The sequence below is a fragment of the Motacilla alba genome, chromosome 3, assembly GCF_015832195.1.
Source record: "Motacilla alba alba isolate MOTALB_02 chromosome 3, Motacilla_alba_V1.0_pri, whole genome shotgun sequence".
NCBI classification, from domain to species: Eukaryota; Metazoa; Chordata; class Aves; order Passeriformes; family Motacillidae; genus Motacilla; species Motacilla alba.
The window spans coordinates 61507709-61535252 of record NC_052018.1 but is presented as its reverse complement, the minus strand read 5'-3'; the positions used below and the strand labels follow the sequence as shown (position 1 = coordinate 61535252).

General features: G+C 41.3%; 1 protein-coding gene across 4 annotated transcripts in view; it reads right to left on the bottom strand.

The window, feature by feature from the left end:
* Positions 1-27544, bottom strand: part of PLAGL1 (PLAG1 like zinc finger 1) — a 45337-nt gene that overhangs the window by 10487 nt on the left and 7306 nt on the right. The window contains exons 2-5 of one of the 4 annotated variants that reach the window (XM_038132584.1): positions 17290-17332; positions 14142-14313; positions 1957-2112; positions 779-891 (exon numbers count right to left, since the gene is read on the bottom strand). Coding sequence is in view for 2 of the 4 variants with exons in the window: in XM_038132581.1 (XP_037988509.1) it covers positions 779-891; positions 1957-2112; positions 17290-17308 (288 nt within the window). In the remaining 2 variants the exon portion in view is untranslated. Of the gene's footprint in view, positions 1-778; positions 892-1956; positions 2113-6699; positions 14060-14141; positions 14314-17289; positions 17333-27544 lie in introns of those variants that run through there. The other 3 variants (XM_038132581.1, XM_038132583.1, XM_038132582.1) reach the window with 3 other exon arrangements.

Genomic DNA, 27544 nt, shown 5'->3' with positions numbered 1-27544 from the left:
TCACTGTATGACACAGAGCTGTGCTCAGCCACGACCCTGACAGAAAAATGCAAAGACTGGGGCGCAGAGGATTGCAATCAACTGCAACTCGCAAGGAATTCCTGTGGGAAAGGATGTCCATGCGGATTTGTCTAAGCTGGGCTAGTCCTGAGAGGCCACGATTTTTGCTGGATAAAGTACAAATAATAGTGTCATGGTCCAGGAGCAACAGTCAGTACCTATGTGTGCAGCAACAGAAGGTACCAGCCCTAAATAGCAATCTGATTAAACAAGCTGAGGTAGTGCACTGTGCGTCAAAGTCTACATCTAAATCAACAATTATTATTAATTAATAACATTAACATTTAAAATTAATTAAGAAGTGTTTCCCTACTAAGCCAGTGAACATTTCTGTCACTCTCATTAAGCCAGTGCACAAACTCAAACCTCCCAGTGTTATGGGGCAAAGCACAAATAATTTTGTGTTACCTGGGAAGAAAGTTCAGTAGCCATGCTCCCTGAAAAGCTTATCAAGAGCTATCAGACTGATAGGCTTAACACCCTAGAAATGGTAAAACTAAGCAGGAAACCAAACTTCTAGAAAACAAAGTATACAGGAACATTTGGGTACTTCAGGTTATGCTGTACTGCCTAATAATGTGATTTACACTCATACTTACACACCAAAAGTACAAATAATGAACTAGATCAGATGGCAAGTTGGCTGATTAAAATACCTAAATAAGTATGAGCTGCTAAAGATACATATGCACTTCATAGAAAGGCAGTGGGTTTTTACCTGCAGGACTAGTCTGCTCTCATCATAGCAGGTCAGTTTTGTAGACAGTTGACCAACATAAGGGCCAAATTGTGTTCTCTTCTGAATTACTTTCTTTGCAAATACACCAAGGACTGTGAAGAAAACAAAGAGCAGTCTAATATTAGCACAGACATCACATACTATTTCTTGTATGCTTAGAGTTGTGAAAATGGAGATAAACAAAATAGTGCAGAACACATGGATTCTTTTTCTAGACAAATAAGCCTACTAAATAATTCTAAGGTGAAGAATCTAAAAAGGATGTAAAAAGGTACTGATTTTTTTTTAATTTAATAAGAACTACATTGAATAAAAAAGTACCAAAAATCCATTACAGGATGTTAAAACTGAGTATGCAACACAAACATGTTGATACTCCTCAATCTACAAACTCATGTTAATAGTCCTCTGCCTTTTGGCATAATTTGGGAGGTTGTTCTCTGCCAATAAGAGTGGAAAAAATCCATAAAAACACAGTATTAGCCTTCTTAATCATTCCGGTTATTCCACTACTAGATCAATGGAGTGACAGTGTAGGCATCTTGTCAATCTCTGTCTGAAAAGCAATCTAGGCAGGACTAATTTTACATAGGTAGCTGTGGAAAATTTGCACACTACGAACATCATTCCTTTGTTCATGTTTGGGCATTCAAATTGTTTTGTTTTCACAAGGAAAAAACAGTCTTTCTATAATGTGAACTGAAAATGCTGCAAAAGGTAAATTATACCACTGTGATCTCTGGAGTTTGCAGGGGGTGGATAAGGGATGTCATTTACCATTTTGTTTTTGACCTTTCCTTGAATACTCTTTCCTGTTTTGCATGCTTTGGGAAAAGAGAAAAAAGTAGTAGTGCATGGCTGTTATTATTAGATACAAATTCAACATTCATTAAACTTGGATTGACTGAACAGAGCTAACTGGTTGTTCACAGAGAAATGTCACACCAGCTCTGGCTTATGTCCTGCCATCAGTTGATGTGTCTGTTACCAGAAATCAGTCACAAAAACAGTAGCTGACTGTGAGCTTTAGCTGTGCTCAGCTGAAAACACTTCATAACGCTAATGCCCAATGATTATGCCTTGAGTTACACATGAAAACAGACCAGTGTCTTTGTCTCCTTTTTCTCAAACGTGGGAAAAAGAGCTAAAATACTTACTCTGCTGGTTTCCAGCTCTCAGCTCCAACACTCTCAAAGTGAGGTAGTGAGGTAGGGTGAGGCGGGCTCGGCTGGGAATAACCCTATCTTTAGCCCTGATGAGTGGTCCGTGGAGTTTGCATTCTCCTATAAGGCTTTTACCGCAATCCTCACACCCTACAAATCCAGAAAAGGGAACCTGTTACTAAAAATGACACACTGCTTTCCAATTTTGTCTCTTCTAAATTTGTCATCTTGAGAACACATCTGGAATTAGGAATGCTTTTCTTCACATCAGTCTTCTACATTAAGTAGTGAAAAGATTATCTGCAAGTCAAAACTAAACAAGGAAAGTTTAAAATAACACCTCCAGTTTGTGCATTCTCTCCTGAGCAAATTGGTGCATCTTGACCTCCAAAGATTTATACATATGCTCATTCGGAGGTGTCACAAATGGTACCTTTAGAGACTAGGATGGGAGCAAAACTGGACTTCACTGCATGCCCAGCTGTAAAGATGCAGACATATTTATACACAAATGTGGACAGTTGTTAGCAATAACCTAGGTAAGGTTGGTCCCTTCCAACCTTACCCATTCTGTGACTATGAAATTCTGAAATTTGCAGAGTTCCAAGAAATCCAAGAAAGACTTTGTGTCTGCTGCACAGACCATTCTCAGTAGAAGACGAGACCCTCAGGGTACCATGAGAAATGGGTATGATGGGTCCTACAGCCACAGCTTAGTTGACAATCATGCAGGGGCAGCCTCCTCGTAGGCTGCTCTGCCTGTGGAAGTAAGGAAAAGGGGCACACTGCATCTCCCAGCTGTTTGTTCCCAATGACATCTGCAGGCTGAACACACAGACCATCCAGAGAACTCATTAAAGAGAAATACATGTCTGCAAACTGACTTTCCCCTGGCACAGTGAGATATTTTTGGTTCAGTGCAGCTCAAACTGGTTGTCAGGGAAACTCATACAGAGCAGTGACAAAACTGAGCAATGAGACTTTCCAGCAGAAGGTCATCTCAGCACTGGTGTCACACAGGGCGATGGGAAAAAGAGGACTTCTTGCACAAAACCTTTTTATAGACAGTAGAAACCAAACCAGTGAGCCAACAATGCTTTACGACTGAGTTAAAAAGAAAAGCTGATATTGGTCATCCATGACTACCTCGTTTTGTTTTCCTTCTGAAAACTCTGCTGAGCAAGTCTATTCAGTAAGTGACAATACAGAACAGAGGAGGGGAGCCAGAACAGCCAGGAGAGCCCAAGGGAGCACTATAGCAGAGTCTGGGGCAGGAGAGGTGAGGCTTCATCACAGACAGGGGCTCATAACCAAGGGGCATAAAGAGCTCAGGAGACACTGCCTGGGGAGACATCAGTGATAGTCTTTGAAAAAGGACAGTAGCACCAGAAATGTCATATTCAGGGGACCCCAAAAGGGTTTCTTTTTGTAAACACAAGCAGGCACTTGACTAAATCATGCACCTTGAGAGTCTAGTCCAAAATCTTCCTAGATAAGCCTAAAGTATTCCTAACGAGTTCTTTGGGCTCTCCATCAACTCCAGCTGAGGAGCTAGATAGACTTATGTATTGGTCAGGCTGCAGGCTCTACAATAGTCAGTATTTTTCAATAATTTGTGGATCATGGAAGTTTTCTTCTTCTATGGCTCCTAGGCTGCACATGTGCACTGTGAATAGCTGAAAAACATTACTTATTTTTTCTAGTGCTACGGATAAAGAACATGCCCCTACAGCCATCAATTAAAATGCACAAAACCTCCAACAATATAGCTGCCAAGCAGATTTTTCTTGTTATACACTTGTTTATGTACCCAAAAGTCCTTTACAGCTAGGCTGCAAGAAAATAAAAATATTTCCTTGGTGATTTAACTTAATTGGCTTTTAAATAAATTCACCCTTCTGAGGGGCAACAAAATTATGAAGGCTTCCTGAGCTTGCTTGGAATAATAGTGACTTTGTCTCAAGTCAAACAGCTCCCGCTTGGAGAGTCATTGTATGCAAACGGCCGAAACTCATTACCAAAAGCAAAATGGAGACAAAGAACTGCTGTTAGAGGAAGGATGTGTCTAATCATAAAGTACACGACCTTATCAATCCATGCCATACCTCTGTGATTCATCACTAGCAAGCTCCTGAGCAAACCTCCCAGCTGCCCTGAGGCAGTGCCCACCTCCAAGGCTCCAGGGTGGGCAGCTCCCATGAAGGCTGGAAAGGGAAAGCAGGGGCAAAAGGGTATCCCTTGAATCAGCTTCCAAATTCTGCAGTAGTGCTCCATTAGCTAACCCTCCTTGGTCCTCCAGATCCAAGAATAAGGTCTGAAATGATTCACACATGGGTAGCAGAGAGGCTCTCCTCTAAAATCAGGAACTGCTTTGCATCTAACTGGGCGTTGAGCAAGGGTCTCCAAGCTGAGCAGCGCCACAGACAGATGCCTAGGCAGCACACCTCAGCAGCAGCACAAAAACATCAGCTGGCCCTGCACAAAACTACCTGCAGAGCTGGAAGCACTATTAAGCACCTTGCTAGCATGGCCTGGGATTCTGACTTGGCCCAGCTGCCCAGTACCTTGAAATATGAAATTAGCTCAATTGGTTAGAGCATGGTGCTAACAACACCAAGGCTGTGGGTTCAGTCCCTGTACACTTAAGAGTTTGACTTGATCACACTTGTGGGTCCCTTCCAACTCAGAATATTCAGCAATTCTGTGAAATATCCAGAGCTGTCCAACACTTGTTCTAAGGTTTTCTACGTATACAGATCATATACATAAGAAGATAACTAGAATGACTTAAGTTATTTAATAACAGGCATACTGGAATTACATTCACTACACCAGTATTTCTGACCCCACACCAACATGTCAGTACCCTGACTGCAAATTTATTGTATTCTGAAAATTGCCAGGTGCACCAGAAAAACAGGATTGGATCACTGCAAGTAGAATAACTTTAGGAGTTACTGAAGGAAACAGAGATCTTTGTAATTTCTCTCCCCAAAACTAACAGTGCAAAACTGTCAAGTTCACATTCTTTCTCAGAGACAATTACAGGCCAAGTAATGATCCTTTGTGTTTCAATGCTAAATTACAGATGCCATTGGCAAATGAATGTACATAGAGCCATAGCACAGAGTTCGTAAAGCTCACACAGATTTTATGCCACTTTTTAACTTGGCTAACTAAGTAAAATATATTTTTACTTTTATGCCACTTTTTAACTTGGCTAATTAAGTAAAATATATTTTTTATAACAACAGCTTCAGAACACACTCTAACCCGTTCTGAAATAGGGTGCATCCAGCTATGGAAACAACATACACTTAGTTGTACTAACACTAGAAATGAAAAACACTTAGTCAGAAAAATCACTTTCTGCAAAGAAGATTTCTTCTTTCTTCTTCTGCTTTTTGCTTGGCACCTTAGTACGTCAACGCTTTTTCAGTTTCCTTGCTCCCTTAAATTGTATTTACGCAAACAAAATTAATGGATTCGAGGTCATGTGCAAACATGCAAGAAAAAGTAAAACTGCCATTATTCCTCTGCTTTGTTATGATTTAGATGAGTAGGCAACAAAAAGAAATAAACAAGATTTACAGGAGTTACAAGCTGTTAAAAACCGGACTGTGTCATTTATTACATCCTTAGAAAAACAATGCTATATTGTCCCCTAGAGGGTACTTCTTCATTCTTCCTCTGTCCTCGCAATGATTCTGAAAAAATTCCAAATAATACCTTTTTATTTATCTGTATATAAAACTGCACAAGCTAATAGGTCTTGTAGCTGCTAAGATTTTTATTTTGCTGGAGCTCCCTGCAGCACAGGGGAGGCAGGCGTACAGAAGAGCCCAGCCCTGGAGCAGGTACAGGCTCTGACCAGGTTGCAGGTGTGCAGCCACCTCAGTCGCAAGGACAAGGGGCTCACCGCTGCCAACCACCGCTGGAGGGGCTAAGAGAAGGGTGGGTACATCTCCCCAACACCCCCAGCTGGTACCCCTGCACCTGAATGCCTCTGCTCCCACTTCTCCCACATATTGGGAGGCATGGTTGGCAGCAGCCAACCAACCCCTGGTTTTCCCCTGCTGTTTGGGTCATCACAAAACTGAGACCCGCTACCCGCAGGAAGCACTCCCACCTCATGAGCTGGCTGGACACTGGTAGCTCCCAGGGAGGAGAACGGGCTGTGAGTGTGGCTCACCTGTACTGGCCTCACCATGCTGATGCTTCACCCCAGTCCGGGTCTAGGTGACACTTCTCCTCTGCTGCAGCCTATACAGCCTGACAGCCTCAGCTGCCAGCCTGCCTCGTCTCCAGATGGCTCTGGGGCCACCACGCTGCACTGGGACAAGCTCCCGCAGCCAACAGTAGCCAAGCTGGCACGGCAGCTTGGGCAAGCTGGACTCGAGCACAGTCAACAAACTGGTTTCCAAAACAGCAGCACGGCTGGAGCACCGTGCCACCCCCACAGGCACAAGCCCGGCCTCGGGGAGAGCTCATTAGTGTGGGCGAGGAGCCACGGGCTGCGGTTACACAGAGCCCTGCTGCACAGATAACGGGAGCTATACATAGCCATACTAGGAGCTGCAATCACTGTCCTGATAGCTCACACATGCCACCAGATCCTTAACCAGCCAGCAGCAGAACATCACTTCTTAAAACCAGTTTGCTAAAAACTAGATGCCTATCAGGACCTCCTCCCTGCGTTTTCTCCGACCCCTGCTTTTAAGTGAGACTTTACAGTACCTGAACATCGCAGCGGCCCACAAGATGCCGGCGGTGCAATTACGTTCCCTGTGAAGGCAGAGGTAAATAGTTTCTTTTCAATTGTCCACTCGGAGCAAATGCACCCTGTGAGAAATGATCAGAGGCTGAGCAGACCTTGGCATTTGCTGTGCTGTTTTGCAGCATTAGAATTAGCTCCCATGCGCAGAGGGAACAAAGATCAGTGTACACAGCAGCTGAAATCCTAGCCTAATTACAATCATAAGATTTGCATAGCAAACAACAGTAATTTATTCCAGAGTAAAACTGTAGCGCTCCGTTAGCCTTGTTCAGCCTTCACAGAGAAGAACATTGCAGAAAAAACCTTCTGGATGTTTTCTGAAGTACATTGCACACGCCAGTCTTGGTTCTTTTAGCCAAAGGTGCATGAGGTTTTCCAGCCTGAGGTTTGTTCTGCAGTACTCTGTGCTGGAAAAGCTTGAAATCCTTGTTCTACAATTTATTTGGCAAAAAAATTCAAAGTACTCAATTAGCAAATAGTTAATCACAAGTTATTTTCCCATTATTGTGGGCCACTGATGCAAATTTTTTTCTGTAAAAAAGTTTATGAAAGAAGACTTACAGCCTAAGTTTGATGTGCAAAATGAAGATTTTAACTGATTAATAATTGATTCTACTTATATTGAAGTAAAATAGAACTTGTCACAATTACCAGAATTCAGAATAATTTTATTCAAATACCATTAACTTCTGATATTTTGTTATGCTAAATTGTCTACAGATTGATCTTTACTTGTTAACTGGAAAAACTGATCCCTAGTTCAGTATCAAAATAGGTGAACATTTCCTCAATGTCTCCTTTTCATGTCTTTTCTATGTCATACACCAAAACCTAGTATTAGCAGAAACGTACAACTGCTTGGCTCTGCATGGAAAAAAAGAAAAAATATATCAATCAAGAAACCCCACTACAGGCTGACTTTGCAATCATAATCATTCACCCATTCACCTGGAAAAAGACTGAAAACTTGCACTTCTGTGCATGACACTGTATTATTTGGGAAGCAGGTGCAGTGTTTTCCATAACCCTGCACCCAAAATAACACCATCCTGACAAGGAAGGGAAAAAAAAAAAGAAGGCAGATTTACTCCTCTGTGCTTGAGAGGGAAACTTTACATTTCAAGAAGAGTTTTCCCCTGTCTTTGACACACAGAAACCCTGAAGCCTTGCAGCCTCTACCTGGTGGCACCAGCACAGAAACTGTGGACATGCTGCTGCAATGGGCAATATTGGCTCCTTACCAAGGCCTTGTGCTGCCACGCCAAGCCTTTCTGGTGAGAGGACAGGAGCTCCTGAGACACAGGTGAAGGGTGAGGAGGAGTCCTGGTCCTGCTCAGGCATTAGTGGCACCCTGCACGTAAATGCCTACTGCTCTTGGGGCCCCCTCCCTGGGAAGGAGAACAGTAGGTGGTTTGCAAACATCCCAGAAATCATTCTGAACATTAAACATTTCATGGGAACATGACCTCACTCTACTAAAATGTAAAACTTTAAAAATGAGTTACTATATTTGGAGACAGAAACAGAGAAAGAGAACAGCAAACATGCCTTACTGCCACCCCACCCCATACATTCAGCCAGACCTGCAGGTCAAGCTGATTCCCTAAAACCCAGCGCTGCAGGTGAACCTGGCCCTCAAGCACCCTGACCCAGCCATTGATTTGCTGGGACACCTTCCCTCACCTTACCTCCATCCTCCCTGTGCTTGTCTTTGCTCCCCAAAAGAATGAAGATTTGGAAGAAGAGGAGCACCCTTGGGTTTCCAGTAGTGGGAGATCATCTGTCAAGGCACCTGCTCCTTCCTCAGAGCAGTATGATCCTGACCAGCTGGTCTTATGGAAGAATGCCTCTAGAAGGGTGGCTCAGCACTTATCTGACTGTAAAGAAACCTCACACAAAGCATGTGTCCATTTTTCTGGCACAAGTTCCAATATGTAAATTCTTCCAAACTGCAGAACTATTTGTTATACAAACACATTAGGATAACAAACACTATGATTCATTACTCGTTCCTAATAGGGAGTAATCATGATGATAATCAAGCTCATCTGGGAACAGTAAGTCTTTCACCTGGTGACCATGAAGTACTACAACAGGCATAGCCCAGAGGAATTTAAACAACTTTCAGTAAAAAATCAGGCTCACACCAATCCCAATGAGGCTTTCTACCGTGCCCATTCTGTCTAGCAAATCTGAGGAGCAAAACAGTTAGAGAAACCTAAAGGAGCACAGCTGGGCTATGGAATTCAGCAGTTCCAACATGTTCCCATGAAGCAAAAGCACATCTGTGCTCTGCTGCATCTTACAAACTCCACAGAAAAAAGTTACCTTCACTGTCTGAACACCTGAAAAGGCAGTAACTTACACATCTTTCCTGCAAAACTAAAGGAGAAAAAAGCCCCAACAAACCAAACAGGAGGGAAAGTATGTAGCTGCAAACTTCACTGCAGTCTGATCAACTCGTTTATCAAAGTTCTTGGTATGTTCATTCATCTAAAAATGACCTGAGGTCAAAAAATTCATTGATTGATTGAAAGCTAATTAAAAAATATTCATTTTCTGGTTATTCTTGGGATAAAACTTACGTGTCACATGTCCAGTACACCACATGGGGTTTGGTTGTTATCAGAACCCACACACATAAATGAGCACAGTTCAAGTGAAGTCACCTACTGTAGTTTACATGTAATAGCTTCTAATCAGCGCAAACAAAGAGACTTCTCTTTCTGCTGAAAGCTGAGCACATTTCAAACAATCATATTGAAAAATGCAGCTGGATTTTGCAGGGGTTTTTTTCTTTCTCTCCCTCTCCCTCCACTGTCTTGGCATGAAGTCATATAAAATTAGATCCAGAAACAGGGAAGGAAATTAACAGCAAGTTCACAGAAACAACCACTACTTTTTATCAGAAAGAACCTGAGTCAGCATAGCATGGTCCTACAAAATGCCCAGCAAAAAGCTCTCTTAGAGGGAAGCTTTTCTGTTGCACTCTGCCCATCTTCCCCAGCAGCCAGCAGCAGTCCAGCCTGGTGCAAGGTGGTGGTTCCTTGTCTGTGACACCTTCTGCTTGCTTTAGGTCTTCACTAGCACTGTCCAAACCGCACTGTTTCTATACTGTAGACAGCAGGACTAAAATCCCCCTGTCACACAAACAGAGACAGCCACCAGGAGAGTCATATTCAAACTGCTCATAGGCACCCTGTGGCTCCTGGACTGAATTTTGGACCCCCTAATCTGCATCTCCCACACCACAAACTCTACCTACAACAGCAGAAGCATTTTATGTATCTCAAGCACTTTCCTTCTGGAGAGATTTTTGGCAGGATGGTTGATTTATTTTACTGTGGAAAATGTGAATGCTACTATGGCAGTTCAACACAGACACCAGAATCTTCCATCTTTGTAACAGCAGAAAAAAACCCATAAAATGCATCTTCCTAAATGCACATATATATATAAATACACATGCACACAGCCACACACACACTACATTAAGTGCATTAATACTGTCAGCAGTTTTATTGATGGCAGGTCAACACCACGGTTTCAATTCTGATAAAGGAAGTGCAGCAATTATAATGAGTAAAGCTTAGTATTGATTAGTTGAAATATTTCCAAGCCTTGCAACATTCCCTTAAAAGGGAAGCTTAGATTGTGTCTCTCGCTCCTTCATTGAACTTGGTTGTTAGTGGCCAGCAAATGCAGATGTTGTGTTGAAGAGACTGGTGGAAAACTTGGTGAAAAAAGCTACCTCTCCTAAGGAAACCAGCCCAATCGATCCTTCATTTTCCACTGGTGGCTTTCAACATGGACTTGTGGGAACTTTACCAGCAAAGACATTAGCAACTGGGATATATTTCCAGCTGCTTACTGGAAGAATGAACCAGGCAGGTAGACACACTTTGGAGCAGGTAACATGAGTTTACAGTAAAATGCAAAGAGGAAGCATGGCATGCAGAGCAAAGAGATACCATACTCATCCTGATGTCTTTAAAGCACATATAACAACATGAAGCAAGTATAGCTACTGGGAATCAAAGAGCAGTGTTTGCACCCCAGGACCCACTTCTGCAGGTATTAGTCTGTGCACATGGCTCCACTGATGTGCAAGTAGCTACATTATGAAAGAAAGAAGTCCATATGGGGAAGTGAATACATAGGCACTTAGGACTGATCACGGCTGAGACCTTGGAGCCCTAAAAGAACACCCCAGTCCATATTACATTCAGTAGAGGCTATTATTAAAACTGGAAAATGAGTTACCTTACTCCCACCTTCCTCAGGGAGCCGTCCAAACTTCCTGCTGATATTCCCACTCACCCAAGAGAAAAAAAAAAAAGTTGATTTTTTTTCCTTATCAATTAACCCTAAAGTATATATCTAAAATACCAAAATGAAGGAGTCCTCTTTTAAAAGCCTTTGCTTTTGTAAATGAAGGGTCATTAACAGCTTAGCAGAACAGCTTTAGTTCCTACTATGCATCCACTTCACAACAGACAACTTCTGTTATTCCTTGCTTCATTTCCAACAGGAAAAGCATGCTTGATTCCCAGCCTCTCTGGGAACAAAATGGGTAGGAGTCTCTCATCCTTAGCTTTTATGACCCTGTTAAATTATTCTACTCTTTTAAGGGCATGAAGTGATTTCTTGAAAAAAAACTACATAGGCAGTGGGAAGCTGTGCTGCTGAACAGACACAAAAATTTATTTCTGTGAAAAAATACTCACATGTGCAAGTATCATATCTGTGTTTCCATTAATTCATTTTCTTTTTCCTAAGATCCAACATTTATTTTTTTCCTACAAAAAATATTTTTATGGGTAACCATATGATAATTAGCTAATGCCTTGACTGATATGGTAATAAAGAAATTATCTCTACCTGCACTTCTTTAACAGACCAATTAAAAAAGGCTGATAAGATTGGCAGCAACAAATTAGACAGCAGTGTAGTACATTTTCCTTACAATAACTATTCTCCTGAGGCATAAGGACAGCCCTGTAAGACACAGAAATACAAAGCAGATGATTATAGATTATTATAAGAGAATTGCATGAGAGTTGCAAAAGTTTGTGGGTTTAAAAAAATTGTAGATTTTTTCTATAGATTAAGCTCTCAACTCAGATTATAAAGTACCTCCACACAGCTCTACTTATTCTGCTGACAGTCATCTCAGTTTGAGATCAAATAAAATTCAAACACTTTTTATAGATTTCTGATTAATCTATAGTTTTTAAAAAATTATTGGCAAAAGTCACACGCACACACACAAATAAATTCTTACATGAATCTAAGAAGCAATCTTTCAATGCAAAGTTGCAAAGAATTCGTTCCTGTTTTCATACTTTCCTAGCTCAAAGAACAAGATGAACAGATGTTAAAGGCATCACCTTGGGAGAAATGCACCATTCCTCAGATACGTATTTATTTAACTCTGGTTATTTAACATACATATTTACTTAAAGCTGTGTATGATTACATATCTCACCTTGTATTTGGTATATTTTACTCTGTTGGTTAGAAATCCAATATTTTATACTTCTTCCACTTCAACAGTGCCAACAGGCCAAAACAATTTCGTATTTTATAAAGATGCTAGAAGAGGCAAAGGGACAACTGTTCTGCCAGAAATCCCTACGTACCTCCCCACTCACAGCTGCCTAAGCACCTTCCAGTCCAGTAAGTTAAACATAACACACTCTGCCTTGTCTTATCGCCCGAGGAACAGGGAACAAGTGCCACCTTCCGTGTCACACATGAATCATCCACTTTCTTCCCCATTACACCAACTAAAAAAGCCCCGATCAACGGAGCTTTCCGCAACTGCGATTCTTTTCTATTTGCACCAATACAAGTACCCAGGAACCCTCACTGGTCAACGTTTTCATAACACATCTAGATTACAGCACTAAAAGGACCTACAAATATATCTCCCATCCAACTCAAATGTTAACTTTATATTAGCTTTAGCTTTACATTTTAATGGCTTCCAATGCCTATCATGCATAAATACACTTAAGTAAGGTCAAAAACCAGTATTGACACATTTGGATAACAATAATGACAACAGAGCCTACAAACTGCGATACGTGCCCGCTTGAATTCAGTGTTTCCACATCTTAGTCAAAATTATAAATGCATTTTCTTTTTTTTGTTGCTTTTTCTCTCTGAAAATCTTGGAAACTTAACAACAGAAGCTACGAGCAAACATGTTGATGCTCTACAGTTGAGCAATGTATTTTCATTTTAAGAATCACAAAGTAACCTAAAGAAAGCATGTTTGCATATGGAGCCCAAATTCTTCCAAGAAAAACAGATAAGTTATCAGCTGGGAAAAGCACAAAATGCAACAAAACTAGTTAAGATTACTAGCTGAAAATCACTTGAAGAAAATGATGCCAGAGTGAGGAACACAAACTATTCCAACAAAACATGAAACTTCCCAAGCACTTCTCTCAAAATGAGGGGACTACTTGAGAGTTTTCAAACTACTGCACCCATGCACAGACACTTTTAATGGGGTTTGCAACAAAACCCCAGCAATTCCTACTGCCATGTAAGAATGCAGCTGCATGGCAGCAATTACTCTGCTCTGAGCTTGCCCTTACACTTAAAATAACAAAGGAAGAAATGACATTGCTTAAGGTTTTTCCTGCTATCGTAAGTGGGCCACACCTGGAAGTTGTAGCTGCATGAGCCCAGAAATCTTTTCCTTCAGTCACCACAGAAACTAATATAGAAACTCTGGCAATTTGTTCTCCTGTTTTCAGTAGAAAATTTACATATGAATTACACACCAAATGCCCTTGGTCTAATAAACTGTTCTGGACTCGCACAATGAAAATACTGCTTCTTCATTATCATTCTTCTCTTGCTATTCTTTTCTGTCTTTACAAAAACACCATGTACACCTAAAGCCGGCAGCAAGCGTAGTGGCCAGTCTGCCTCTTGCCTGGAGTCCACGCATGGAAACAGAGGTTTGGAAATATATCCTCACATTTCAAAAGATTTTGAGATTGCCTGATTTTCTGCCAGACAGGCCCTCTTGTTAGTCCCTGCCTTGTAAGTATTGACACAGCAGTCTGTACCAGTCAAGAAATCATCTGATGCAACTCAGCTGATTTTCAAAGGTATAAAAAATTACGTATCGTAGCTTACATGAATGATTGATGTTCAGGACCTGACTGGAAGACCCGAATACTGATTTTCTATTACTTTTCATATTCATTAATCACCAATAAATAAAGAACAAATGAACTCACACAGAGGCTAGAAACAGCACAAGAGTTACTTAGGTATTTCCCATGACAGAATACAACTCAAACATTGGTTTTGCACTCAAGAACAGAACTGCAAACATTTCATAATCGCACTACATATGGGAAATCAAAACAAATCTTACCTTATTTAAAATGGCAAATTTAGTAAAAAGGCTATGCTAGTACAGGGTGTAAGGAACCGTGTCATCCTCCTTCGGCAGACTTTTCCAAATGCCCCTGTATTCAACTAAGTCTAACTCCACTCTGTTTTGTTTCCCCAGGAGGACCCATTCAGGACCATGTGCTCCTTTTCAGCTGTCAATAAACAGAAGCAGTGAATTCCCCAGCGCTTCACAAAGCTAGTTAGGCATAGCCATTCATTTCTTCAGGAAAACAGGGCATTGATTTCAGCAAATTCCCAGGGAGCAGCTACAACAAAGAGATCAAAGACCCACCTCCTTTCCTGCCTGGCTTTGGCCGGCTGGGCTGAGAGGAGCAGCAACAGGTTTCCCGAGGAGCGGGCTCTGTCCCCACCGACCACTGCACGCTCCATTCACGCCCATCGCCTTCCTGCATTCCTGGGACAGCCCCCGGCGCTAACCGTGACAAACCCCTACAGTCAGGCAGCATAATATACTGCACACTAGTTCATCCAAGGATAAAAAGAAAAACAAGCTCCGATGGAAGTCTGCTGCTTCCCCGACCAGCCGAACCTCAGTAGCTGACAGACTTTTCATAAATATCTTTTTTTTCTTAGCTTCTCCATCTAAACCGGAGAAATGTTTGCTACCTCAAATTCATTGTGCTGAAACTTCTCTGGAATGTTGGCTTTTCTGATTTATTTCCACAAGCTTGAAGTCTTAGCTGCTGGAGTTTAAGGTCTAGCTGCAGCAGTCCTTGTATTGTGCAACCATGATATTTTCTTTGTGCAATTTGCCCTAGACTGCACTAGGGTTTTTTCTAAGGAATTTAAGGGGGTTTGTTCCAGTTTGGTTAGAATTATTACTTTTTTTTTTTTTCATTATACATCTTGTCTTCATTACTGTAACCCGGAACAAGATTTTTAATGCTAAAATTTGACCTTGAATTGAACCAAGCATTAGCAAAAGACAATGTCATGGTCAAGCTTAAGGACTGGTGGTTGGGCTACACATCTACTGCTAAACAGTAAGAGCCAGAGATCTGGTGCTGAGACCACCTGGCACCAGCTCCACAAGTCTAAAAGCTCCTCATCTCCTTCTCTTTTCCCCCACAAACAGTTTGGTTATATCCAAATTCTTTAACTGGAACACAGTCTGGTAGATATTATCCCTCACACACACCCTAGTGTTTGTTGCTTGTTAGTATATGCTAGTACTGAGCTCACAGGCTGGCCCTGAAATATTTATTTATATACAGACAGACATAAAACTCTGAAGTCAATTCACACCTGTACAGATTTGCCATGTCATTCTTTAGCATTCTCCTGTGCACTGACATTTTACCAAGGCACTACCCAGCTGTCACAAACACCACCAGCTGGAACCTGGAGAGTTCCCTCAGCACTGGCACTGCCTCCAGGCCACTGACACATCTCCAAGTGAGAAGACAAATGTCTATCCCACTAATATAAGCAAGTATCACAGGATCTGGCATAGCACAACCAGTACAATACTGAGAAGACCAGGGACAGCTGGTAGGGATGACAACTCACTGCACAGAAGACAGCTGAGAACACAAGGAAATACAGAGCTGCAGAATTACTGAAGTTGCAGGAGACCTGTAATAACCAACTAGCCGAGACTCTTGCTGAATGCTGGTCCTTTAATGGCATTACCCAGGGCCGTATCAAGCCGTATCTCGAATATTTCCAGTGTGGGCAACTCCACCACTTCCCTGGCAGCCTGTTCCAATGTTTGATCGATCCCCCTTGCATCCACAAGCACCTCCCCTGAAGCAACTTGTGGCCATCGCCTCTTGTCCTGTCACAGTGCATGCCTGGGGAAAGGCTGCTTCCAACTCCTTCTCCATAACCACCATTTTTGTACTGAAAGACCATGACTTGATCCCCTTGAGCCTCCTCTTCTTCGAGCAGAACACACTCAACTCCTCCAGCCTCTACTCAGTTGACAACTTCTCTAGCTCCCTGATCATTAGGGGGAACACAAGAAAGGCACTGTTGCTGAGCTGAAAAAAAAAGAAAAATGAAACTGCCAGCACATAAAATTGCTAAAACAGACAAACATCTGAGTACAGCTGAGGAGTCTTGAAAACAACCCCTGTGCAGTCACCCTGTCCTCTGCTTTCTTTAATATTTCACTCCTGATAATAGTTTTGCGTGTTGTACACAATACAGTCAGGCATATTACATTCCTCATTTTAGAGTTCTCTCTGTATCTAAATGGCATTTAAGCATGCCTCGAAATTTCCTTTTCACAGAAGAAATTTTAAAAATGCATTTTAACAAATAACTTGATCTCCACATATAATTGCTATCTTCCATTAAGCCACCAATGGTTTTATATTATTAACTGATTGCAGTTATCAACGAAAAAACCCCCAATCCTATTTTCTTTGTTCCTCTAAGGAAGTACTAAAGAATGATAAAATGTGTGCCTGAAATTTCCCTCTCTTATATTGCACAGTGTGCAGCTGGGCAGCCCTTGGAGGCAATGATAAAAAAAGGCAGCTGAGGCACTGGAGGGACTCCAAAAGAAAGCATGTAGATCAGATCAACAAGCAGAAAAAAATGTGCTTAATGCTTCAGATAACTTAAGCTGGAGTGAGAGAGTGCAAGTATCTGGGAAACGTGAGCAACAACCTTCCATGGTAGTTACGACAGCAAAGCATAAGGATATACCACTTATCTGTTAAGAAGGACAAATAATAGTGATAAGGCAGGAGATTTGGATGTGACTGGGATAATGATGCCTTGGAAGCACAGGAGTTAAATTGACAAAATGATTAAAAAACCCCGAGCACATCACTCTGTAGTAATCTGGGATGGAATTTGTGCCAAAGATAGATAAAACATTTTAGACAGAATTGCAATTTTAAATCTCAATGAACCAGTCTGTTCTTATACTTGGGCCAGATTTTTACAATTTTACTCACATTAAGTCATGCTTTACTCCAAGAATAATCCCATTGATTATAATGGTAATATTGTTTCACAGATGTCCCAGAAGAAACGCAAATGTAAAAGCAGACTTTATACTTCAGATAAAAGACATCAATCATGAGTACATCTGGGAATCCGATAAAAACATATGGTACAAAAAAATCACTGTGGGATGATGGAAATGTACTTACAGAGCAGGTCTGTGGACATGTTTACAGATCAGGCAAAGGAAACCTACACAAAATAAATGAAAAAAGAATTATCAGTTTTCTGAACTAGGGCTATTCATGTTTATATCTCACACTAATAACCATATGCATAGTCTTTTAGTTCTTTAGGAAATAAGGAGAACATACCTACCGAAATCTAAAAAGAAAAAACTTCAGTTTTTAGAGGAAAAGAAAAACTGATTCCATTTCATTTCACAGATAATGTAAACTGACAATATTAATGTAATGCATTTTAATTAAGAGCAGTTCACTGTATTCCACATCTTCATTAACTTTTATTATTGTGTATTTTCCAGGCATCAATTACAACAGAATTTTCAAGCATCATGTATTTTACTCCATTGCATGCTGTGGAGTAAATGCCACTCCATTTTACTCTGTGTTTAAGCCTGATATTTCTAACTCTCGACCCTTGTGGAGTCAAAAAGAATATTAACCAAATATAGGGCAAGACATGTTATTTGTTCTCTTGAAGGACTTATGGAGGCTTTTGGTTTTCTGCTGAACTCATTCATCTTGCTCCCTTCCCATTCATCTGGTAGTTTTTGACCTGTATTTTATTATAAGCACATAGGAGTAAAAACTGAGTTTTCTGTAGCTGTCTGAGCAATCCCCAACACATGGGTATCCCAATGACTGAATAAGGCTACCTGGAACTACAGAAATAATAATGCATGTATTAGTAAGGAGACACACAAATAACAATACAAATCACATCAGTGTATGCCATTTTATGCCCTGTATAAATCAGGCAGTGTTTAAGGCAGTGTTTAAAGGGATGTGTATGTATGAATCAGGGTGAATGAAAAATGTTCAGTAATGCCAAATGCCGGGTCTTGCCCTTGGGTCACAAGAACCCCAGGCAGGGCTACAGGCTGGGGGAACAGAAGCTGGAAAGTGGCCTGGCAGAAAAGGACCTGGGGGTGCTGGTCAACAGCAGCTGAACATGAGCCAGCTGTGCCCAGGTGGCCAAGAAGGCCAGTGGCATCCTAGCCTGGATCAGCAATGGTGTGGCCAGCAGGACCAGGGCAGGGATTGTCCCCCTGTACTCAGCACTGGTGAGGCTGCACCTCGAATCCTGTGATCAGTTCTGGGCCTCTCACTACAAGAAAGACATTGAGAGGCTGGAGTGAGTTCAGGGCAGCAGAACTAGTGAAGACTCTGGAGCACAAGACTTATGTGGAGCGGCTGAGGGAACTGGCTTTGTTTAGCCTGGAGAAAAGGAAGCTATGGGGGACCTTATGACTCTCTACAACACCTGAAAGGAGGTTGTAGCCAGGTGGGATGAGTCTCTTCTCCCAAGAAACAAGAGACAGGACAAGAGGAAATGGCCTCAAGATGTGCCAGGAGAGGTTTAGGCTGGATATTATGAAAAAAGTCTTCATTAAAAGAGTTGTCAACCAGTGGAACAGGCTGCCACGGGAAGTGTCCCCATTCCTGTGGATATTTTAAAAACATGTAGATATGGTGCTTAGAGACATGGCAGTGTTGGGTTAATTGTTGGACTGATGAACTGAAGGTTCTTTTCCAACTTAGATTATTCTATGATTCTGTGGAAACGTGACTCTGATGAAGACAACTGTATTTTGCTGCTGACTGAAATGGGTCCAAAAAATCTTCATTTATAAAAATACAGTGATTATTAGTAAGATACTTCCAAATTAATTTAGGCTGATTGCAAGAACTGAGTTGTGCTGAGAGAAAGCAGAAGTAAAGGGGCCCATACTCTAGAGGGACATCAGTGAGTCCTCTTTCCAGATAAAACAGGCATGCTGACAGCAGGCTTCCTAAGCAGCAAGTGTCCTAGTATGATTTCCATCACCCAGAAAACACTTTATTTCTGAAAAAAATCTACTCTGCAGTTTGACGTCATTCTGGCTGAGAGCAAGACTCTTGTCTGTGGTGTTAATTTCTAAAAATATAGCCCTTGCACAGGGAACAGTGGACTTTAATGGCATCCATATGTGACTGTACACGCACCAGCCTCTGTCATCCCCAGAAACAGCAGGCTACATGTTATCACTGTCAAAGCAGTGCCATCAGCTAATAGAGGTTTCATTTCCCCCATTCAATAACTAGATTCATGATAAAATGATTTAATTGTGTTGGCATTCAATCTGCAGGGTAATTACCTGGTAAACCACCAAAACACAAGCTCTTCCCTCCCATATGGTTTGAGTTATTAGTATACCTTCATTGTCACACATCTGGTGTGCAGCACAGTCCTGTCATGAGAAAGTGCAGCCTCAGTCCATGCCCTCTCTGGCCCCCACACATCCTCCATCCAGCCTTGTTACAGTGACACTGTGGTCCATGAATATCCCAATTAAGTTTTGGTTGAGTTGTTCTATGATGTCATTTTGGAGGTAAATCACCAAAGTGTTTTTCTCCACAGGCTGCTGATGCCTGAGAAATTTTTCCCCCTGTACAATGCTATGATGAACAGTGTTAACAACAGCAACCCCAAGTGCCCAAGCCCAGCCCTTGGGAAGGGCACAGAAACTACAGACCAAGAGGGAGCACCTCCGTGAGGGCATCCCAGTCACTGCAACACAACCCACTCACAGGACAGAAGAACAGCAGGAGCACCACCACAAGGAACTGCTCCTCTTCCAACAGTGGTTCAGACTTTCTCTCTGGCAGGGTGAGGATAAGTACAACAAAGCTGGGCCTGTATTTGCAGGGGAGGGGCAGGGGAGTTTAAGCAGAACTACAAGCTCTTTCATAAGCTATGCCAGCTCTTACCTTCAGTTATCCTCGACAGGGACCCAGAACTGCCTGTCATCCCAGCTGCACAAAACCATACCGTAAACCCCTCTCCTTCTTCAAGGGTACGAGGGCACACCTTGCGCAGTGTGCTGCCCTCTGACCAAGGGGGTTCCAACACACACAGAGCTGTGGCAGCCACAGATACTGTGCCAATCAGGCACAGTGCCTGGCGGTTTCTGGCCACCAGTCACTTGTCCATGTAAACTCAGGTGGCTGGCCATGAACCGCACTGACCTTTAGACAAAGGGTTGTAGGTACATTGGCCAAATTTGCTGTGCTGCTCACACAGTCAAAAGAAGCTGTTCGCAATTGCTCTTAAGTATCCTCCTTTCTCATCAATGAATGGGCAGAAGAGGAAGAGAAGCTGAGAGGGGAATGTTTCCCACACATGAAAATTGCAGCCTAGAAAATGTGAGGCAAAGCCTAATAAGGTTTTTACAGGCTTTCAGGTATCAGGAAAATAACATATTAATTTGGGTTGAGAAAGACTTGATGGGTTAAGTATAATAGATGGTTAACAGTCAAAAGGTATCAAAGCAGTGATTACAGGCACTTTGAATGATGAAAAGTTCAATGCTTTGTGGTGGTGGAAAGTGGTTTGCACCCATTAGAGGAAGTGGGGATAGGTTCTGCACTGCCTAGAAGGACATGTCACAGTGTATTTTGTGTAGGAGTCAGGATTTTAGGGATTGGGTTATTTTCAGTTGCTCCACCATTGCCAAAACTTCAGAGACTATGCATTTTATGTTTTATAAGTGATTGTAGTGGGCACACTGTGGGCATGTATGACTCAGATACATACGATGGCGGTCCATTCTCATGGGACAGTCCTGAGATGTCCAGAGTCCACAGTGGGAAAGGAAATGCCTCTTACCTGCTCTGTTCTGGTGCAGAAGACAAGGAAGTAATGAAAATAGGCAGCAGTTTCCAAGTATGGAACCAAGTATGGTTCATAAGGGGGACCTACAATGAGGATCAAAGTCACTGCCACACCAGAGGAAAAGTGAAGTGCACAAGGAAATGCACAGCAAGGAAAACCAGCCTGCACAGGACCAATGGGGCTGTTCATGATGCACGAGACCTCCGTGAAGGCTGCCAGCAATGGCTTTGACAACTTCCTTGCTTACCAATGGTTCACACTGGGAGGCAGCAAGAATGGCAGCAAGAAGGGCAGTGAAGACTCCACTTTCTACAGCTGCTGCAGGTCACTGCAGAGTTCTAGGAGGATGACCAAAAAGCATTTGTTTCCCTAGCCTTGAAGCTCATCTTTACCAGAGACAACAAACTCCATGGCAGGGGAAGCCAGGAAACTGCTGTGTGAGGGACCTTTGCAATGTCTGCAGCGTAAGAATACAACTTGTTGTTCAAGACAGCTGCCCTGCATGTAACACCCAAGGATTCTCACGTGGGCTCATGTGACAGAGATCTTCCATTGACCTCTCTTACAGAAGATGTACATCTATCTTCCCTGGCATCATACCACAGAAAGCCAAGGGAAAAGCAGGCCCAGATATGGGAAGAGACAAAAGTGGCAGCAACAGGAAAAGCTTTCACACTGTGGGTGATACCCTTGCGCTTGCAACACGATGCCATCTGTAGATAACAAGAGAACATGCTGCCTGCAAGAGACCTATGCCATGCAGAGACTAGGACCTGGATCAGAGCCTCTGAATTATGAACCCACTGTGAGCTGAAACATGGTTGTTATGCACCAGTCAGCTTCTGCCCCCCACCAAGTCCTCAGAGGTTATTACAGAATTCCTTACATTGCTTTCCACATAAAAACAATGTCCAAAAACTAAGACAACTGTCAACACAGGCACACTCTTTGTAGTGATTTGATGTTATACAGCCCCCAAATGCACCTCAGTTTCATGCTGCCCACCAAAGAGGCACATTAGTTAATCTCACTATATGAAGGCATCTGTCCACCTTACTTATGCAACTGAAAAGGGACACTGCTATCCCTTGGATACTCAGAAGAATACCCAGCACAACTCATTTATAGATTCACAACAGCCTCATGTAAGTGACATTGTTATCTAAGTACCTTTTATCATATTTTAACTAAGTAAAGGTAAAACACAAGTAAATGTATTTTTTCAAGACATCTGTGGTAAGTAATAGAGTTGCAGATGTCTAAAATGCACAAGCAAAGATGTGACAGGAAAACCACACTTAACCTACTTACACTGAGATTAAATCAGGAAGGACTCTCTTTCCACCACCACAGAAATCAGTTGCTGGGGTTTAACTTTCAGCACACCTGATGACTCAGGTTGCAATCCCTCAGAAGAAAACACCTTCAGGAGACAAGGAATCTGTCACACAGCGTTAGCATTCCACTGATGTCCCAACTTGTGTTCTTTTGGCTACTGCTAGTGCTTGTGCTGGGCTAACTGCTGACATAGTTTCTCTTCTCCCAAATTCATGAACAAGAAAGACAATAATAATGATGCAGAAATTACTTAAGATTAACAGAGTACTAAAGGGAAAAATTAATATGCACAGCCAAAATCTTCACGTAAATAAACCCATGCAGATTTTCTAAAGTTTGTGTTGGTCCCACATGTGCCTCCTTATCAGGATTTAGTGCATGCTAAGTACAGCCCCTCAACCATATGATTTGTTTGACCTAACTGATGAACAGTGATATTCTGTGCATTTTTAGTCTATCATATGTAGAGTCCCTCTCTAGCAAAACAGATGAAATTACAAATCACTTTATTTACAATATAAGATATTATAATTTGTACTTTTACAATTACTTGGGGTTTCTTTTTCAAGTCATGGTATTATTTTATAATTACAAAAGAGAAAATCTGATTATTTTCCATCATCTTTTTCTTTATGTACAGGAGTCTGCATGTCTTCCCTTGATTAAGCAAAAAACCTTGTGAAGTACAACACATGAAAGCTTGTTCCCGCAATCCAGAAATCTGGCTCACTAATATTGCAGAAGGCCCCTAAGTAAGACTTATTTGTGAATGTAAAAATAAGGAAAACCCAATATTATAAATGTAATGTCTTTCTCTTTTACAAAGGACTATGCAGAGGTAAAAGTACTGTACAAAATCATGAGGCAGATTGTGAATGGACAAAAGTCATGTGCTCAAGGATGTTTTCTCTAATGTATTTACTAAGGATATTTTGTATACCTTCATGATAATGTTTTAAATTGTATTTACAGACACACAAACACTATACAAATACATAAACTGGTCCTGCTGCTGAAGGAAACTTTATAACTACGTACACATCTCCACAGATTAAATGCATTTAGTATGGAAGCAACTAAGAGTCCTGTCAATTCCCAGTGACTTCAAGAGTCATCCTATTGAAAATTTTTGGATCCCTTGGCTAATATTTCGGCAAAGCTACACTGAGCATTAAATCTGGATACATAAAATAGTCCTGCCTTACCATTCCCTCCAGCAAACAATCAATACTCTAACCTCTAATCACTTCAACATGTGGCATCAGCAAATATGGTCCACACACAGGCACCTAATCTATCCAAGTCTGTTTTCAGTTTAAAGCAAAAAACTCCCAATTTTCATTAAAAGTAAATACATCTTATATTTTGTGTCCTGATACCAGAAACACAAAGATGTTTCAAAGCAAATTCTTCCTGTTCTGAAATATGGCACTGTCTCTCACCATATTTTCCAAGCCTGTATCACTTGACACTGGTCTATTCTGGTCAACAGAAGATCTGTGGCAGACAAGGCATCAAACACAAGTCTTTGCCCATCTCCAGTGCCCTGAGAACAAGAAAAGCTATAATACATATTTTTTAAAAAGAGATAGTAACGAAAGGGAGACAAACTCCTAGGAAAAGATACCAAACAGCATCTCATGCCAGCCTGCCTTACTGAGGTCTGCTCTTGTTTTTTGGCTTTGCAAAGCACTCAGAATTTTGAATGTGATCCAGCAAAGCAATTCTGCATATCCGATGTTTTCCCACCACTGACTTGCAGGGAACTATTTGTACACATGAAGACAAACCTACACTTCATATTTTGCTGGGTCAGGATCAAGGCACCAATCATCTTTCTGGATCCTTATTTTCCTATGAGAATTGGATAAAATGAGCTAAAAAAAATAAATCTTTTAAGTGTGAGCTTTAGAAAGCCTCAAGACCCAGGAACATTCCTAAAATAATTTGCATTCCTCAGCAGCAGGGCAAAACCATTTCCATTTCAATGAGCCCTTTGGAGAGGACTCTGGTCTACTGGCTGAAACTCAGGACTGAACCCCAGTACAAAATAAACACCAAACCCACTTGTACAAGGTCACGTGAAAAAGCACTTTTTCCTGTTCTCCCTCAATACCTTGGCTAAACTCTTTTTCATCACTTCAAGCCTGCATCCTAAGATTTATTTCAAGAAGGGCACTGCCAATCCTCTGCTGGACAGCAGGGAGATTTCCCATCCCTTTCCTGCAATCATCCTCAAGCAGCTGTCCCCAAAGAGTCAACAAGTCTGTGGCTTCAAAAAAGGTTTGACAAAAACCTGAGGTTTAACATTCACTTCTTTCATAAGTTTGATACAAATAACACACACTAGCAGCTGAAAACTTTCCAAATGTGGTGAGCAAAACCCACAGCAGAGACAGACAAACAGACAAGTTCCCACACAGTACAACAGTCACTCCCATGACCAGAGAGGGGGATACGCTTTTAGTCAATATTTTAGTCATTTGGCAATGTCAGTAAATTTCAGGAAATTATAAAAACAGATTTGTCATCAAGAAGCCAACACCTTACCTCACACATCTTGCTCAGATTATGGTAATCTAAAACCTCCCACCCTCAAAATGCTCACAATCTTGCACATTTTCTACAACATATGCAACCTAAGCATTATTGCAACAAGGTGATGCAATGTGTAATGTTGCTGCTATATTATAAAAACACTCACATTCAAATTATTTGGTCAAATTTCACTTCTCAGTTTTGCTCACTCTCATGCACTTTTAGCAGTTTTAAATTTCAATGCTGTGAAATGACTACTTCATTCAGAAACTTGAAAAAGTGAGGAAGTTTTACCTGAAAAAGGATTTTGGGTCAAGAATATTGGTGGTTTTCAGTTATTTTAGACGCCAAGTGATCTTAACAGTGATTTTAAGGGGTTTAGCAGCTTAGTCTCTTTAGTTGCTTCATAAAAGCTAGATGTCTCTAAACTTAAATTAAGTAGCAAAACACAATTAATCTCTTCCACAATATGCCTTGCTGTTTGTTAACAGCTTCTTGGCTAGTAGAAATGTGGTTTTTTTTTTTTTCCTCTCTACTCCCAAAGGCCCCATACTTCAGAGATTTGCTTGAGCTGCCAGAAGTAGGCAATGATAACATGAGTACATCCTTATAACTCTGAAGCATAGGCAAAATTTTCACTAAGAACTTAATACTCGAGGCAGAGACAGCAGGAGCTGATTTGTTTCAATTAACACTACAAGACTTACACTGGGTAACAGCTGCCTGTCACATTGCTCCATTTGTGTGCTTCAACCTGCAAGCTCAGATTTCCTTTGGACAGCAGCTGGACCTGTCAGTGGCAAACTCGGCAGCGATACCACCCACATCCTTTCCCTCCTGTTCTTACACGTGGACTGGCTGGAGAGGGATACTGCATGGGAAATGCAAGCTACCACTTCATATGGTACACAGGCAAGAGATAATTATTAGAACTAATTTACTGAAATTAGCCATCCCATTAATTGTCAGGGACTGATTCTATTGGAACTAAACTATAGCTTGAGGAGTGATTTCTTAGTGCATTTTCTTAAAAGGCTTGTTTGTTTTAGGGGTTTTATTTTCATAGTAGTGCCTAGAATGCCTATGGTGCACAACTCTAATAATAATAAAATCCTCCAAACGGTGCATGTATGCTTTAATAATGAAAGCTACACATGTTCCTAAATATTACTTGGCTGTTTTCTTAATTTTTCCTTTGGTTATCAAGGTATTTAATCACTCCAAAAATCTGCAAATTGTGGCTCACAGATTATTGTTGAATAAAAGCAGATATAGATGCAGACTATTCATATTCAGCCCAGTAACCTCTTTCTCAGATAAAAAAAAGAGATAAAATGTTGCTCCACACTGTCAACTAAAGATTAATTGAACCTTTTGTTCTCCCATACTGACAACTGGTCACACAGACTTATACGCCTGCCTTTCTGAGGTCTGGACTGGAAATGCATGGTACACAAACCTGTTTGGGATTCTGTGCCACTTCTTGCCCTTTACTCAAACAAGAAGCCAAAAAAATGTGGCATTACATGCACAGTGTTCATGCTCGTTTAAAATTTCACCCTGCAGGGCAATGTTGTTCTACTGTTTTGTCCAGCAAAACTGAAACTTGAATAAATTAAAGGAGACTGTCTCTTCTCTACACAAGGTTCTTTTTTTCAGTGAAAGAGAACAGAAAAAGAATTATGAAAACAGGATAACAAGGTCAATGATGTGGAGACTAAAGGTAAAGGAAGAGCCACTACCTTCACAGAATGACAAAAACAACTTTAAAACAAGTCACTGTTAATTCCCCAGTCAATACCAAATAAAGAGCTTGGAATATGGTGTACCACAGATTAATGAATGCCAAGTGCAGGCTGATATAAAATACACCTTGTAATTCAACAGTTTGGCATTTTTATTGCAGTCACTTGTCTGTATGCCAATTTTTCAGAGACAGCCTTGGAACCTGATTAACTTCTCCATGTGCTCTAGCAACAGAGGCAAACACTATTTCTTCATTTAAAAGTGATCTTGACATAGAAAAGTTATAATGATTTAAAAAACAAGCTAAGTGATCTCTAACCTTTTATTAAAATTCACCAAGAGGTCACTTGTCTTCATTCCTTCACCCAGTTGCATGACCTCTTCAACTCCAACTCTGACTTTTGAAACATCCATTTAGTATGCTTCTGTGAGTTAATGAAAAGGAACCTGAAACAACTCAGATGTTTGGCATTTGCACCCCAAATTTTCAGAAGGCTGGGTTAGTAATTTACAAAAACCTACATGAACATATTCTGTCAGATGTTTATGCAGCATGTGAGGTCTGCAAGTGGAAGAACTTGGGGTTATCTAAAAGTGCCCACCATCATCAAACACATGGATGTTTTCTGTCAACAGTCAAAGTGTATTTCCCTTGTTGCACCATGACATTCTAATCTCCAACATCTACTACAATCTTAATAACAAATTAACAGATTTCTAATAAATGGTTGCTAATGACTTGCTAAGGATATTCACATTGGGAGAACCCATATAACCCATATGATGCAAGAGTCAGTGCTCTGCTGGGACAAACTTAGGCACAGGTCACACTCTCCACCATTATGCTGTCTTAAGTTGCTTGGTAAACTTTGTGGATTCCACTTTGGAAGAATATCCTTGTCAAAACATATGATATTGAAATTAAAATTTACTGCAATTTCAGAT